The sequence below is a fragment of the Magnolia sinica genome, unplaced genomic scaffold, assembly GCF_029962835.1.
Source record: "Magnolia sinica isolate HGM2019 unplaced genomic scaffold, MsV1 ctg379, whole genome shotgun sequence".
Classification (NCBI taxonomy): domain Eukaryota; kingdom Viridiplantae; phylum Streptophyta; class Magnoliopsida; order Magnoliales; family Magnoliaceae; genus Magnolia; species Magnolia sinica.
Genome location: NW_026682826.1, coordinates 1 through 17,424, shown reverse-complemented (window position 1 = coordinate 17,424; position 17,424 = coordinate 1). Strand labels below are relative to the sequence as shown.

At 41.7% G+C, this 17,424-nt stretch overlaps 1 protein-coding gene and 1 long non-coding RNA gene across 2 annotated transcripts; both read right to left on the bottom strand.

Annotated features, from left to right (window-relative positions):
• Positions 1–339: 339 nt before the first annotated feature.
• On the bottom strand, positions 340–1,373 carry LOC131236326 (uncharacterized). The gene is made up of 3 exons (XR_009166687.1): positions 952–1,373; positions 534–623; positions 340–399 (listed from the first exon to the last, which is right to left on the bottom strand). It is a non-coding gene; the product is annotated as an uncharacterized LOC131236326 (long non-coding RNA).
• A 3,267-nt stretch (positions 1,374–4,640) lies between these two features.
• On the bottom strand, positions 4,641–5,362 carry LOC131236324 (oxysterol-binding protein-related protein 3C-like). The gene is made up of 3 exons (XM_058233448.1): positions 5,218–5,362; positions 5,016–5,134; positions 4,641–4,768 (listed from the first exon to the last, which is right to left on the bottom strand). Exons 1-3 carry the CDS (start codon positions 5,288–5,290, stop codon positions 4,646–4,648), a joined length of 315 nt encoding a protein of 104 aa, XP_058089431.1. The 5' UTR covers positions 5,291–5,362; the 3' UTR covers positions 4,641–4,645.
• Positions 5,363–17,424: the final 12,062 nt, after the last annotated feature.

The following is a 17,424-nucleotide window of genomic DNA, read 5'->3' as shown; positions in this document are numbered from 1 at the left end:
TGGGTAAAGCTCAACCTACAGAGCTTCTCAATGGCCAATGAAAATACTCTCTCTCTCTCTCTCTCTCTCTCAAGTATAAAAAGCGCCAGTAAATGCTCTCTTTCTATACACTTTTTTCACGGAAAAGCGCCGGCAAGGTCTTTGTGTCGATTTGAAAGGTCCTGGCAGGCCAATAATATTTTTTATATAATTCAATTGAAACCTGCATTTTTTTAATATTTGCAATATAAAAAATGATGCAATACAATTAAAACTGAATATTAAACAAAATTTATATTACTTCACAATAAAAAAATATAATATTTATAACAATAAATTAAAAATGGTCTTGAATAAATAAATAAATAAAAATCCTAAAGCGCACACCTTCTGGTCACCAAAGCCATTGATTTGGTGGGCCTGGAATGAGCCATGAGACAGTTACAACCAATGGTTCATATTTAATGGAGACCTTGAACAGTTGTCATTATTCAATAGGGTAGGTGACAAGATTACAATCAAGAAAGTTGTGTTTTATAATGCAGACAACTCACGTGCAATGATTCTCTTCTTGCAATTGAACTACCCACCCCTTTTGCTATCATCGAACATGTGCGTGAATGTGGTAACATGTAAACAAGGGCCTGCAATAAAGAAACAACATCCATCATTACATGGCCATGCTGCACTTGGGTTGTAATTCTTACAAGGTCATAAAACTGGGAACTATCAATGCCTGAACTGCTGAGAGGGATAACCAATTTATATCTTATTAACCAGAACCATAGTAAAGTCACAAACCCAACCAAAACTACTTGAACAGCTGAGAGTGATAGCCAATTTATATCTTATTAATCAGAATTAAAGTTACAAGTCACAAACTCAACCAAGACTTTGAAATATTCACAATTATTCTTGCATATAAATAATTTCAAATGCGAAACAGTTCAAACCCTTATCATGGTTTTTTACCTATTCTGAGGGTCCTTCCATTTCAATCTACCATGGAAGCTTCTGATGGTGAAAGACAGTACTTTGATGAAGTTATAGAGTCCATCTCCAAGGATGAGAGCTATGGAGATAAAGACATGCAAACCCAATCAGCAATTCATGGTAGAATGAGAAAAAGAGAATGGTTGATGACTTAAATGATTCGGAGATAAAGACATGGAACTATCCTCCACGTACAAACATGAAAGGACCTATTACCATCCACCATTTTCCTAACAAGGCTATATACAGAAGGCCTATAGATTTCTAGTAGCTTTAAAATATATCAATGACTCAACAATGTTCTTTTATACACAATTGTAAATGAGAGTGCACCTGTAAGTAGTACTACACATCAACTATCAACTCTATTATCTCAAACCCCTTGTTCAACATCAAAGAACACTTATCAGCTTGCCAGCCATCAAGGAGGAATGCCATTTTTTCACAATAGCCCTAAGTAAAATGAAATGGGAGCCCAATAAGCATTGTGATGCCTGAATACCTTGATTATATCACTGCGGCTTTCACATGTCCAAGTAATTAGTGTTGTAAGATCTGACATGTACACCTGCAAGATGCAGGAGGTAACCAATCACCATCAAGTGTGATATATGATATGAAAAACTTAAAAATTATTTGGAATTTTTTTTTCCAATCCTCCTCAATCTGAATGTGGCTTCAAATCATCTTGAGAAACTCCAAAACTCTGAAATAAACTTCCTAAACTGCAATGGAAATTAAAAAAAAAAAATTTGAAAATATCAATTTCTAAACAAAAACTGAAAGGAGATCGAATTTCACAAATGTTAACAAGTACCAAAGGCATTATCTTTTCTTTTCCTTTCTTTTTTCAATTTCTCTGTTTTTCCTCCTAATCCAAGAACTACACCAAAAAAGATCTCCGTAATTAAAGAAAATTGAAAAAATAAATAAATATGAAAAATCATTAAAAACTAAGCACAATCCATGGGATAGTAACCACAAACATAATGCTCCTTGCAGAAGATAAGTTATTACTTACATAACTTTCAGTCATGGATCAACCAAAAAGTTCATCAATGGAACAACATAAAATACATCAAAAGAAAAGAAATCGGCAACTACCCACATTTACAATAAAAGGATAGCTTAGTTAAAAATTAAAAAAAGGCATTTTTATGAAGTCACATCATGTCGACACTTAAATGCGTCTGCATATTAGACAGTCCTAAACATGGCTCATATATAGAAACAATTTTATGTTTGCATTTACCTATTGTTACCTTTTATTTTGTGAAACTTCTTCAACATATAAAAAGTTATTTCAGGTAAATATTCATTATTTATTTTGACGATTCTTTCACAATTCACATGTTATTATATAAATAAACTAAAGCATAGCATTTTATTATTTCACGTAGGAGTGACAAAGGAAAAAAAATGGGGTTTCGACAAATAGAGCAACATGGAAAATCCCAATACTAGAATGCAACATTAGACGACAGAGGGCTAATTGGTACTCTTCTTGCAATGACAGAGTAGCAGGTCTGCTTATTTTTTGAAGAACATACAACATTGCTGATCTTCTTAAAAAGCTCATAAAATGCTTTAATTTCACTTACGCTGACTGCAAAGAAAATAAAGCACAAATTATCATCAATGTTATATTAGAAATTGATTTAGCGAGGTATCAAAAAAGCATAAAACATTAATGAGTTACAGCAAGAAGAACATAGCTAGCCAAAGTGGTCACACTTGAAGCAGTTTCCCCTCGAAAACAAAAACAAAAATGATGGAGCATGTGGTTTAATTCTGAATGAAGTATCTGCCTATGGAGTACATTCGCAGGAATGGAACTCAAAGAAATTGATGGGGGCCTGCACAAATGATGGAGCATGTGGTTTAATTTGAGTGGATTTATGCCAATATCCAGGTGCAAGTGTATGAACCTCCACACTTGACCAGAATATCAAAGTTTATACATGTTTAATACTTGGCAAACCATGACCATCTTGGTTTTTGTTTTTCTTTAAAATAAAAGAATCAACTCAACCAGATATCATAGTTTTTTTTTTTGCTCCCTTATATTTAAATAAATCAACTGCCTTGATACGAGCAGCATGCGCTCTATCAGTCCCTAATATATATATATATATATATATATATATATATGTAAGTACGAATACATCACTTATAACTTTGTTGATGTGTCCAAACCGTACACCACAAAACAAGAAACAATAGTGGATGCACCAGATCAACGGTCTAGATCAATATATTATATCATGGGCCCACTTGAAAGGAGGCGTGACCCAAGAATGCTAAAGACAGTATAATTCCTCTTTAAGATGATAGGGGTTGAATCTCCTTGCACATGCGAACATTGCATGTGCATGCAAGATCCCGGTCGTTCATCTGGTATTTCACATCCTGATATGTTTTGTGGCAAAATAAGAGGCCGGTCCAGTCACTAGGTGAGCCATGCTTGTATGAGTAATATTGACAGTTAGAAAGGATTGAACAATAGTCCATGTTCAATATATTCACATGGCCCACCTGATTACCTTACCAGCCTGCAGGTATTCGAGCCACGGTGCATATGGTCCAGGGCACACCTGATGAACAGCTCAGAACTCTCGTACACACATGTCACGCGTGTGAATAGAGCGATTGCGTCCTACAAGCGTGCGTACTTAGTAAACTTTGTGGGGCCCAGAGTAATTTATGCCAAAGTGGTCACACTTGAAGCAGTTTCCCCTCGAAAACAAAAACAAAAATGATGGAGTAGGTGGTTTAATTCTGAATGAAGTATCTGCCTATGGAGTACATTCGCAGGAATGGAACTCAAAGAAATTGATGGGGGCCTGCACAAATGATGGAGCATGTGGTTTAATTCGATGCAAAGTCGAGAACAAGATTATTAACCAAAACAACCTAGAAAACTAATTTTCAGCAAGTAGGAATATATAATCCAACCTGAACACATCTTTCAAAACAGTTATTAAAAAACCTAACTATCTGATTTGGACTGAACAGAGCTCACTCTATATTGGCCTTATATCAACTGTCATGAGTTTTGGTGGTGAGTGATACCGTATGTCAACACAAATAGAGCAAAGAGAGGGTAACCAAAACAGAAACCCCCTCAAAACAGAGCACCACTAAACAATACATAAGGACGCTCAAGGATATGGAGAAATTCTCTAATCACAGATGTACGGATTCCTCCTAGAGGTCCACTGATCTTCTTTGTCATTCGCCGTAGTAGATTCCTTTAGCACTAGATCTTGATGCTAAACAAGCATCAGAAGGTAGACAGAAATATCATCTCTTGGAACAGGAAGAGGTGTATAAATCCATTAACAACGGAGGTACAGTTATAAATCCCTCAAGGATTTGAAATACTTCCAGACGTACAAAAATCCCTAATTAGCAAAACATGAAAATTATAATTTAGCAATTTTGGTGTAGTGATGGCATGGATCAGCCTAGGTGGGCCCTGACACCTCCCTAGTAGGTGAGGCAGTCCACACTTTACTGACAGATCAATTAAGCATAGGTGGCTCAGCCCAGGTGGGCCCTGACACCTCTCTTTCTTTTTCTTTTTTTTCTTTAAAGATGAGAAAGTTCTTCTCTTTTACTTACCCCTGTGCCTTTGCTAAGGTAAAGTCCACCACCACGCACTAATGTGCATTTAGAAGGACTGAATCACATCAACGGAGTTTCCCAGAAATTTGGTCTTTAACTTGGATGTCACGTCATAGGTAAAATGATCATTTTCTGCATGCCCCGCGCTCATTGGAGGATGATGACTCACCTGACATTTGGAAGCATGATAAAAGAAAGGAATTGAGCATCGTAGAACAACACCATGGAAATGACAATGAAAAAGCAACCACAACAAATAATGTTAACATGGTTTAGCAATTAACGGGTGGGTCGTTGGGAGAGGCGGTGGGTGTATGCATGAATGTGTTAAAAAAATCAGCTGACAGTGTTCTTGTGAAATATCAGCAGCCAAAAGATGAGAAATCAAAATCAAAGTAAACTTATGAACAGTTCACCTGCTCCGCAAGGAATGTAATGCCACCATGATTAACCATTTCATAAGTCTCACCAAGGATGGGATTGAAGGGCTTCCAGGTTCGTTGATAGGCATAGTAAACAGATATTGCCCATGATGCTGCAGACAATAGCCAATATTCCATTACACTAGATAATACATGCACACAACTCATAAGCACCACAGTAGAGAAGACCACTTACTAGCATATACCATCCGCATGTAGGGATCCTCACATTCATCAGCCAGGTCTAACAAGTGGGAGTACTCCAGCATATGTGAGGATAATGCAATTTATAATGCTCAATATGTGATAAGCAAGGCTGAAGGCATTGCACAAAATTGACAAGCATCAGGTTTAAAGTGCAAATAGCACAGACCTCTGCCACTTTCTGAATCATTGTCATGGACTCAAATATAAGAACTGGAAGTGTCACCATTGATGTAACATCTGAACCTATATATTTCTGCATCATCTTCCAATAACTATCTCGATCCTGCAAGAGACGCAAAGAAGATTCGAAATACAAAAAACAAAAAGCAAAAAGACATTCATCAAAAATGAAAGAGCAAACAGATCAATGTCATGGTCATGAAAATTATGAGCAGCAATTATAAAAAGAAATGAACTTATCTCACTTCATCACTGCTCCAATGTACAGTTGACAATATCGGTGAAAAATGAATCAGACAGTTCCTCTTTTTCCAACTGCCAATTGAGGACTACTTCCTCATTATGAATAGTAAGGAAGGTTGCAGTTGTAACTGCCAATGTAATGTTTGAGTTGATATTATGAAAAGCATAATAAATATCAATTATATATAAATACTTTTTGATAAGCGAAGCAGATTTGAGTACTCATTCTGTCTAGACCTTGTTCTCTGAGTGTGATATTACCTGCTACATATATTGGCACCAAGAAAAAAGTATAAGCAATGTTTATTGGCTTCTTGAATCCTGAGTTCTTGGGAATGAATGTAGGTGACTCATCAACCTTACACATGGCACTGATATAGCTCCATCCATAGTTGGTTCAGTGATTTGGACAGTCAGGATTGCTGTACAACTATGCCATGTGTATGGTTGAAGAGTCTCAACCAGTTTTTAAGTTGTGGAAAATTAACCTAAGTTTAAGTACCTAACTACCTATCTTAGGTCCTATTGCGATTATTATGGACAGTTAGTGGATCCATCTGTTTCTGATAGGTCCAAGTTGTGCCACAAGAGCCATCTGTCTCTTTAAAGAAATACAATGCGGGTCATTTTTCCCGTTATACGGCCATTATGACAGCGTAACAGTGGCACCGTTACATGACGGCTGATTCGTAGTGACATGATTATCATTTCTGTGTGCTTATAAACTACCATGTTTGGTAAGCTGATTCGTAGTGACATGATTATCATTCCTGTGTGCTTATAAACTACCGTGCTAAAGAAATACCATGTTTGGCAAGCCACTTTGCAATTAACTCAGATCGGGAAAATAGAAGAGAACAAAATCCATATCATCATAGCCGCAAACAACATTTGAATTTGAAATACTATGCCAACTCTAACATATAAATTGAAAACTGTTAGAACAGAGACATTTCATCAAACACATGTTGTGCACACCTTAAACATTCACAACAATAAACCATAAAAGGGATTTTTTAGGAAAGCCCTAATCCTCTTCCCATTACGGAGTTTAGGAAATCCCTAATTCCAATATTGTATCCTCTGATAATCTGCGGATTTACAGATCTAGAAATAAAAAACTTAAATATCTATTTGAGGGCCCTGGGCCCTATTTTACACAGCGCCGGTGCAAGAGGCACGTAAAGTGCCGCTGTTGGTCTTATTTGTTGTAGTGTATCAGCCTCATAATTTGTATCCAGGAGAACAGGAGTGCACATGATGCACGGATTCCATGCCATGCACACATCACATTGGGCCCCACAAATTCGTTGTGGGTAAAGCTCAACCTAAAGAGCTTCTCAATGGCCAGTGAAAATACTCTCTCTCTCTCTCTCTCTCACACAATATTTCAGACAACGATGCAATCTATTAACAAAAGTTAGAAGTACAAAATACATTCTCAATTAGCTTCTTTCCACTGGGGTTAAGTGCTTCTTACTCTCATCTAGCTAAGAGCTATTAATGATTCTCTCCTTAGAAGAATTGGAGGACATGAACTTCTTGAGCAGCTCGATCATATACCACACAATCTGGAGTGTGGGATCCACGTTCAGGGCCTTCATGAACGTGGCATGGAGCCGTAGCGCTGCTTTGATGCCCACTCCGAGCCGGACCTACTTGTCCTTGATCACCTCTTTGCACAGGCCGCACACCCACGTGCCGCCGAACTGCTCCTCGACCCACCCAATGTAGCCTATGGTGCACTCCTCCCACATGCCACAGCACCCACATTCAACCCCTGTTACTACCTCATTGCTGCCCATTGCTTCTTCTCTCAAATGCTCCTACTACTAACACTGGCAGTGGGATGCGCCTGCTACTACTGCCAGCAGCAGTTCCGCTAATATAGCTGTAGTTGTGGCAGCTACTGCTAGTGGGCCCACTGTTCTATGGGCCCACTTCCCTGCTAACGCCACTGCTCCCTCTCGTTCTCTTCCTTTTGTCTTGTTTATATAAAGCATCATGCAATGCGGGGGTTGGGAATTGCACGCCACAGTTGTGTTTTCGGTTTGGAAGGGGATTGGTTGGTGTACCACACAACAGCTATATAGCTGGTGTAGATACGTGTCGTGCGAAGACAAGCGCCGACGCTCCTCGAGCTCCGAGTTGTACGAACGGTTCAAATGAGATCAAAGTTACATGGCCCCGCAATGATATATTTATTATATCCACATCGTTCATCCATTTTTAGAGATCCTTTTAGAGCATTATACAAAAAATGAATCATATCCAAAGCTCAAATGGACCACACCAGAAATAGCACCGAGGATAATGATTTTCATCGTTAAAAATTTCATAGGGCCTACCATAACATTTATTTTCTATCCAATCTGTTAATAAGGTCACAAATACATGGATGAAGAGGAAATTTTTTTTTTATATTACTCCAAAACTTCTGTGACCCCAAAAGGGTTTCAATGGTAGAGGTTCAATCCCCCACTGCTTTTTGCAGTGTGGTACACTTGATCTTTACATCTGTCTTATTTTTCATCTCAAGCCTTAAGACGAGCTCTCCAAATGGATGAACGGTTTGGATATAACACATACCTCATGATAGGAGACACAGAACTTGCTGACTTCAAACTATATAGCTGGTGTGTGGTACACCAGCCAATCCTCTTCCTTTCAGTTTTTACTAGTGGGGCCCACTTTCTGGTGATGGGATTCACTGTGGAGAATATTGGTCGGACGATTGCATCTTAGATGATGACCTGGACCATTCATGTTGGTATAAATGCCTTACAAAAGCTATGACATTATAATCATGCTTTATTGATGATCCTGACCTTGGACTCTTTCATTTGAATATGAGTCATTGGCAATTTGCAATGTTCTAAATGCATCTTCATGCATAAATCTTTCTTGGGATGGCCTTATTGTATAAAATTCAGAACATACCGCAGTTGTGATAAGGTGCGTGTCACGCCCCAAACCTAGAAATCGGGTTCACAGGAATTCCGATCGTCGAATCCGGTGCCGACAGCCTCCGTGGCACCCCATTCTCGACTCTTAGCGTCTAAACGCCAGATTCCGATCCTGGGATTTTACAAGAAATTTTTTTTTTCCAATGTACATTTAACTCTTAATAGGCATAACCACAAGTATACCCAAATCACAAAGACAACATCATCATCACATATCCACTAATATAAACACTTGAATACAATGTTGAAAGGAAAATACATATGTAAAAATTACAGAAGTCAGCTACATACTCCAAACTCCACACTGCTGCAACCTAACATCACCTGCACGCATCTATCATGCATAAGCTTAGAGGGTGGTGTAAGTGTGTGCACAAGGTAAGTGCCAAGTATTCAACGTAATGCCATAATCATACAATGTTGAAATAGGGGCAAGATCATGAATCATACGTTATTAGAGTAAGCAAAAATATTGACAAGATCATGAATCATACAATATCAGAATATGTAATACAGATCAACTATACAAATAAGGAACAATATCAGAATACGTGATGCAAATCAACTATACAAATGAGGAGTCATAAAGAGTCAAATATCAGATGTCGTATCTAAACCATATAAATGTAGAAACACAGGTATCACAAAAATGCCATATGCCGTGGATGTAATAAAATATGCGGTGCGAATGGAATGACCATGCTGGAGTGTGAAGTCGAAATGATAGTACGTAGTATCGCAGGCTATGGGGTCCATCACAAGGGACTTTTATCCAAACCAGTCCCATACCTAAATTTGGATAGTCAGACTCAATGCGGTAAACTCCTGGTCTCAGGTTAGTCGCGTACCCCAACCGAAATCCTGGCCATTGCGAAGGTACACGTAACAAATAGTTGTGCACCACAACCTGAGTGGATAGTGAATGAATGAATGAATGAATGAGTATGCAACTCTTGCTCAATAAGTCCACATATCAGTACTGTTCATCTCTGGGATCATCACCGGGGTTTAGTACACTCCAAATGACACTGCCCCTCTCCCAACAGCACAGTCCAAGTGAGTGTATCATTATCCGCCTGGCCAATAGTCTGTCAATATCTATCCGGCACGTCGATAGCGGACCCATTTACGAGCTGGTCAAACTCAGCCCAGCTATGCCCCCTACCCTCGGGCGGGTAAGGCTACACCCCCTCCCCCTTCTGGTGTTCGGCCCTCACGAGACTACAACTCGTCCACTAGGGGCAACCTAAGGGTTTAAAGGCTTGTTGCATACGCTAAATGCAATCAAGAGTACTTGCGAAAGTGGTATATGTAAGACCCGTGTCCTAGCTCGTACTGTTCCATGGGCTTTCGCGGTCCTCCCGGTCGAATTTCGGTGACCCACGACGCGTAAATAGCAGTGGCGCATGATCCTGAGTTGTACCCTGTATTTTAGAGTCGGTTTGACCCGAGACTTGTACTCTAGCGACCGCGCCGTCGCCGCGGTTCCGATGTTGCGTCTCGCGCGCCGAGGTGATACCCAGGACAGAAGATGTGGGCCCGCATTCAGTTCGAGGAAAACACCGCGCTGTTGTAAACCCAAGAGAACATCACATCAAATCCCATCAATCTCATCAATCAATCACACATCACCTCACATGTCAAAGTACAACCCCATCCCCAAGCAACCCCCAAAGTCAACTTTTCCTTACAACAAGTACACCCATCACCTTTCACCCATCCCTCTCCCATCACTTCTCTTTCATTCCCTCTCTCTTTCATTCTCCAAGCAAGAATCGTCTAAGCCTCTCCATGAGAAGCCATGTGTGGCCCACTTCCTACCTCCCATCTCTACCATCCAAGTTTGATCCCGACCGTTGAAGTTGTTCATTTGGAGCTCTAGCACGCATTGGCGGAAGAATGAAGAAGAGATCTAAGGTGGGTGTTCATCATCTTGGTTTTGATTTAGGGCCCACTTGTAATGGGACCACTTGATGTATATTTTTGTATCAATGAGGGGCGTATAGAGGCGAGGCCCCTCCATCACCGCCGATACCTCTCTTTCCTTTTCCTATTCTCTCCCTCTCTCTCTCTTTCCCTATGAGCAACGGCCCACCCATGATGTTTGAATTGTATCCAAGCCGTCCATCTATTTGGACGTGGACCCCTACCATGGCAGCGTGTGGGGCCCACCTCATATCGATGTACGTATCCGCACCGTCCAGGGACTGGACGGTGGGAAGTGGATTGACTGGCCTGCCGCACACTAGTTATATAGATGTTGTATTGACGTCAGCCTCCTGTGGGTCCTGCTGATGTATGTGATACATCCAAACGTCCATCCGTTTTACCAGATCACGGGCCCACCCTGATGTTGAGTTATCCAGACCGTCCAGCAACATGCTCTGCTGGAGGGTAAGACACAAATATCAGCTTATTCCAGAGCTGTGGGCCATATCCGCATGGGTCCCAACTGTGATGCATGTGTTTTATCAAAGCCGTCCATCCCTTCTTATTTTATTTCATTTTATTATTATTTTTTTTGAAGGGCCTGCAGCAAGTAGCTGCATCTGCTGCTCTGATACAGCAAGCTTTGTGGACCGCCATGATGTATGTTTTCGCCACACCTGCGGCCCATCGTGATGCTATGGATTCTCCAGCCGTCCATCACGTGGGGTGGCACAGTGATGTTTGTGTTATATCCACACCGTCTAGGGTCTAGACGTGGCATCCCTCTGATGCACAGACTGTCCAGATCAGGGCCCCACAAACGATGTATGTTTTGTATTTCCACGTCCAGACACTGGGCATGTGGGGACCACTGTTTTTATAACAAATAAATAATAATGATAATATCAATATAATATATATATTTTGTATGTATCTGGTGGGCCATGTACGTGGGACCCACCAGATGAAGTGGATTGGCTGGTGGCCGTTGTTCTGTGGGCCCCACCTTATATAATGTATGTGTGTATCCACACCGTCCATCAGGGACGGTGGGATCCCACTGTGGATTGCGTCCAGCACGCTGGACTAATATCTGGTATAAGATATATGTACATGGATATATATAATATAATATAATATATATCTATATAAGTATCATGCATGTGAGGTGGATATATATAATATAATATAATATATATCTATAAGTATCATGCATGTGAGGTGGCCCCACGTGGGACCCACCAGGTGTTTGTGTTTTCTTTTAAATATATGTGTGTGTGCTGTGTGTGCAAACCACCATGATGTATGTGTTTCATCCGTCCATCTAGCCAGACACTGGGCGCACCCACCCTGATGATGTGTTGCATAACGGCTCCGTCCATGGCAGGTGGGACCCACCTCGATGTATTTAACTCATCCAACCATCCAGACAGTGCTGGACGGTGTTGGACGTGTTTGGATGGTGCTGGGTTACATGGACAATATTTGAGTAGTGCTGATTTACATAGAAAATGTTTAGTTGGTGCCGATTTACCTTGGCAATGTTTGGACCGTGTGGATCATCATTTGTGGCCACGTGCCCCATAAAATGAAAGTGTACAGTGATGCACGTGTTGTACCTGCAACTAGTGAAAAGATTTTTGGTGTAGTCTAAGTCCATTTGAGGCCCATTGGTGCGGCCCATCCATGGGGCCCATCATGATATATTTTTGACCCATGAACGGGGCCCACCTATTTTTCTATTTTGAAAACCCATGTGTAGGACCCACCTGTGTGTATTTCAGGCCCATGTATTGTGGCCCACTCGATGTATATTGACCCGTATGTGCGGTCCATTGTAATGTATGAGAGGCCCAAGTAGTGCGGCCCACTTGTCGTATAGGAGGCCCATTGAGATGTATTTGGGGCCCATGGGTAGAGGCCTATTGTGATATAATTGAGGCCCATGGATGTGGCCCATGGTGACGTGTATTAGGCCCATGTGATGCGGCCCATGGTGTTGTATATTTGACCCTTGTGTGAGGCCATGGGTCCACTGTATGTTAGGCTGTAGGCCATTCCTTGGGGGCAATGTTGGTTAAATGTCCACATTGGAGCCGATGGTTGATGTCAGTTATTGATACCGATTATGAGTATGTGACAGCATAGCATCATGATGCATGCACATACGCATCATCTGCATGTTTGTTGTGAGTTATGATTGACCATTGCATATGTCATTGTGTAGGTTGTTATGAGACTCCTTGATAGGCAGAGATTGTCTCACCTGAGTGCATGGTATGCGTAGGAGTGGTGCATGATTGGATTGTATGACTCATGCATCTTACATTGTGATCACCGTACACCCTAGCGACATCGGGTTTGTGGCTCACAGGTATTTCGTGGATGGCCGATGGGACACCGAAAATCATCTACATGGGGTGCTATAGATATCCCTGGGTGAAAGTCCCTAAACCCTCTTGGTTCCAGAGGTTGCTCCAACGTCTAGACCGAGTGGATGCATGAGCGCATGAGGGCCGTATACCGTTAGGCCGCGTCTCCCACTGTGTCGTGGTCGGTTGGAAAGGGGTACGGCCTTACCTGTCCGAGAGGAGGGGGCAATGCTAGGCTGAGTCTGACCAGCTCGAGGAATGGGTCCGCTATCGACGAGCTGGGCCCGATATTGGCAGGCGGATAGTGAGGTCTCTTCCACTCGCCTTGTTGCGCGCGATGGGGCGGCAATCTGGTTTGGAGTGTAATAGACCCCGGTGATGATCCCAGAGATGAACTGTACTGATATGTGGATTTAGTGAGCAGGAGTTGCATACTCATTCATGCATTCATTCATTCACTATCCACTCGGGTTGGTGGTGCGCAACTATTTGTTACGTGTGCCTTCGCAATGGCTAGGATTTCGGTTGGGGCGCGCGACTAACCTGAGATCAGGAGTTTACCACATTGAGTCTGACTATCCAAATTTAGGTATGGGACTGGTTTGGATAGAAGTCCCTTGTGATAGACCCCATAGCCTGCGATACTACGTACTATCATCCCGACTTCACACTCCAGCATGATCATTCCATTCGCACCGCATATTGCATTACATCCGCGGCATATGGCATTTTGTGTTACCTGTGTTTGTGCATTTATATAGTTTAGAGACGACATCTGATATTTGACTCCTTATGGACTTGTCAGTATTTCTGCTTATTCTGTTATCTTATGATTTGTGATCTTGTTAGTATTTCTATTTACTCTGATAACTCACGATCTTGTCAGTATTCATGCTTATTTTGACATTGTACAATTTATGGATTACCAGTATTCTTGATATTATATGACTATGGCATTGTATTAAATACTTGGCACTTACCTTGTGCACACACATCACCCTCTAAGCTTTCTATAAGCTTATGCACGATAGATGCGTGTTGATGATGTTAAGATGCAGCCGAGCTAAGGCAAGAGCATGCGGTTGAACTTTCGGAGTTTTCTTTGATATCTATATATTGTATTTCCCTTTCAACATTCTACTCAAATGATTATATTAGTGGATATGTGGTGATGATGTTGTTCTTGTGATTTGGGTATACTTGTGGTTATGCTTCTTACGAGACAAATTCATGTTTAAAATCCTCCTTGTAGGATCCCAGGATCGAAATCTGGTGTATGGACGCTAGAACCAAGAGAATTTAGAAATTTTCACCCAGGGCCATCTATGGCAGCCCGATGCTCAAACCAAACATTTTCAGTGTCCCATCTTGCCATCCACGATATGCCTGTGGAGGCTACGGCCTTAATGTCATAAGGGTATACAGTGATCACAAAACACAATGCAAGATACATGAGTCATACAATCCAGTCATGCATCAATCATGCGCATACCATGCACTCATGTGAGACAATCTCCGCCTATCAAGGAGTCTCATAATAACCTGCCCAATGACATATGCAATGGTCAACTACATCTCAAAACATGCAAATGATGCATATGGGCATGTATGATGATGTTATGCTGTCGCATACTCATAACCGGTATCAATAACCGGCATCGACAATTGACCTCAACAATGTGGACATTTAACCAACATTGCCCCCAAGGAATGGCCCACATAGAGCCTAACATATAGTGGGCTCATGGCCTCGCACAAGGGCCAAATATACAACACCATGGGCCTCACTTAAGAGTTTAATACACATCACGATGGGCTTTTCATATGATCCTAGCATACATTACAATGGGCTCTATTGCCTGGCCCTCAATGCATCACATTGGGCCTCATCTCATAGGCCTCATATACATCACATTGGGCCTCGACAATCGGAATCGGCAATCAGAATCAGCCACGATAATTGACCTCGACAATCGGCCTATACAATCGACCTAACAGTCAAAATCGACAATCGTCAGCCTCGATCACTAATCGACAATTGGCCACGACAATCAGAATTGATCAATAATCGGCCTCAGTGATCAGAATCGGCAATCAACCACAACAATCGAAATTGACCGATAATCAGCCTCGATAATTGGAATCGACAATCGGCCACAACAATCAGAATTGATCAATAATCGGTCTCGATGATTAGAATCGGCAATCGGCCATGACAATCAGAATCGGCAATCGGTCACGATAATTAGCCACGATCGTTAATCAGTAATCGGCCACGATAATCGCAATCGATCGGTAATCGACCTTGATAATCGACCGAACAAGGCCTAAGAAAAGGTGTCACGCCCAAAACTTGAAAACCGGGCTCACAAAATTCTCGATCGCAGAATCCGACGCCGACAGTCTCCGTAGTACCCCATTCTCGGCTCCCAGTGCCCATTCGCCAGGTTCCGATCTTGGGATGCTACGATGAGGATTTTTAACATTAGTTTGATTTATAATAAGCATAACCAAAGGTATAACCCACAAACAACAATAAAAAACTCCATCACATTTTCACTATGATTAAAAACTTTACAAGTACAATGAGCATAAAGGAAAATACAATAATAATAGACAAAAGTTTCAAGATGATCTGTTATGCGCTCCTGCCTCAGCGCTGCTGTGGTCTAACGTTACCTGCAAGCAACGGTCGTGCATAAGATTAAGAAAGCTTAGAGGGTGGTGAGAGTGTGTGCGCAAGGTAGTAATACAGTTATGCAGTATTAGAGTAATGCGGAACATACTGATGAATCCATGAATACTATTAGCCGTACCAAGGTTATGCGATGCAAGGCATGAATGATATCGGTCATACAAAGGCCATGCGATGTAAGATGCAACTCAAGCATACAAATATTCATCTGACTCCACATATCAATTCAACTCAACTCTGGAATATAACCGGGGTCTAGTACACTCCAACCAGATTGCCGCCCCATCACCCGCAATAAGGTGAGTGGAAGAGACCTCACTATCCGCCTGCCAATATTAGGCTCGGCTCGTCGATAGCGGACTCATTCCTTGAGCTGGTCAGACTTAGCCTAGCTTTGCCCCTTCCTCTCAGGTGGGTAAGGTCTCACCCCATTCCAACCGACCATGACACAATGGAAAGCACGGTCTTCTACAAATCGGCACTCGGCGCTCATGCACCCACTCGATCTAGATGTTGGAGCAACCTCCTGGTACCATAAGGGTTTAAGGACTTTCACCCAGGGATATCTATAGCACCCCATGTAGAACAAGATTTTCGGTATCTAATCCTGTCAACCACAATACTCCTGTAGAGGCTACGACCCTGATGTCACTAGGGCGTACAGTAATCCAGTCATACAGCAAACATGTGCATACCGCGCGCTCATATGGGCAACTTCCCTTACCAAGGAGTCCATAACAATTTGCCCAATGACATATGTTATGATCAATCACTCATCTCATCATAAGCATGCAGATGATGCGTATGGACATGTATCATGATGCTATGGTGTCACATACCCATAATCGGAATCGAAAACCGGAATCGATAAATCGGAATCGATCAATCACATACGGCGAATGGGGCCCACTTATTTGGGTTAACCCACGCAGAGAATAGGCCTAACAAGGCCTAAGGGAAGGTCACAATGAGGACATCTAACCATCATTGCCCATCAATGTGGACGTCAAATCATCATTGCTCCCAAGGCATGACTGCCAAAAAACATCATCACATACATCATGGTGGAATCTTAATCAATGGGCGATTCGAATTGGGCCGATTCACATGGGCCGAATCAAATGGGCTGAATCAATTGGGCCGATTCAAATGGGCCGAGTCGAATGGGCCGATTTAAATGGGCCGATCCAATGGGTCGAATCAATTGCGCCGCACCAATGATGTGTATCAAATTGGGCCCACCCTTATGTATTTTTGAGACCCGGCCTATTCATAAGTTAGCATAGAGATAGATGAAGTGAAAAATCAAATATCGGCTTGGGTGGGAACAACTGTAGTTCCTAAGAAGTTTTAAACGGTGGATGTCACTGTACCCCATTATTATTGCAAATGGTGGGGTCCACTTGAACTTTGGATCTCACTCATTTATCCCATGCCATAAAATGATCTCACAAATGGTTAGACGGCATGGATACATCACTTGCATCATGGTGGGCCCCACCGTCGAAATAATGGATGGTGTAAATAAGACACATACATCATGTGGGGTCTGTGGGCTTGCTGCTGACAAGAGGAACAACCACATGGCTGTTGTTCATGCAGCAGGCTGCACTAGGAAGGCAAAGGTGGGTCCCACGTAGGGCCCACCACAACAGGTATATAAAAAAATATATATTATATAATATATAATATAATATAATATAATATAATATAATATATATCATATCTAACATCCAGGCCGTCCAGGGCCTGGACGATCACATACATCCATCAGGGTGAGCTCCGCAGGTGGGGTGGGTCCCACCGTCCAT

Coding starts and splice junctions, on each gene's coding strand:
- LOC131236324 (XM_058233448.1), bottom strand. CDS start 5,290: ATGCTGGAGTACTCCCACTTGTTAGACCTGGCTGATGAATGTGAGGAT. Junction 5,135..5,217: donor CATGCGGATGGTATATGCTA/GTAAGTGGTCTT, acceptor TATTGTCTGCAG/CATCATGGGCAATATCTGTT. Junction 4,769..5,015: donor TTACATTCCTTGCGGAGCAG/GTGAACTGTTCA, acceptor TCCAAATGTCAG/GTGAGTCATCATCCTCCAAT.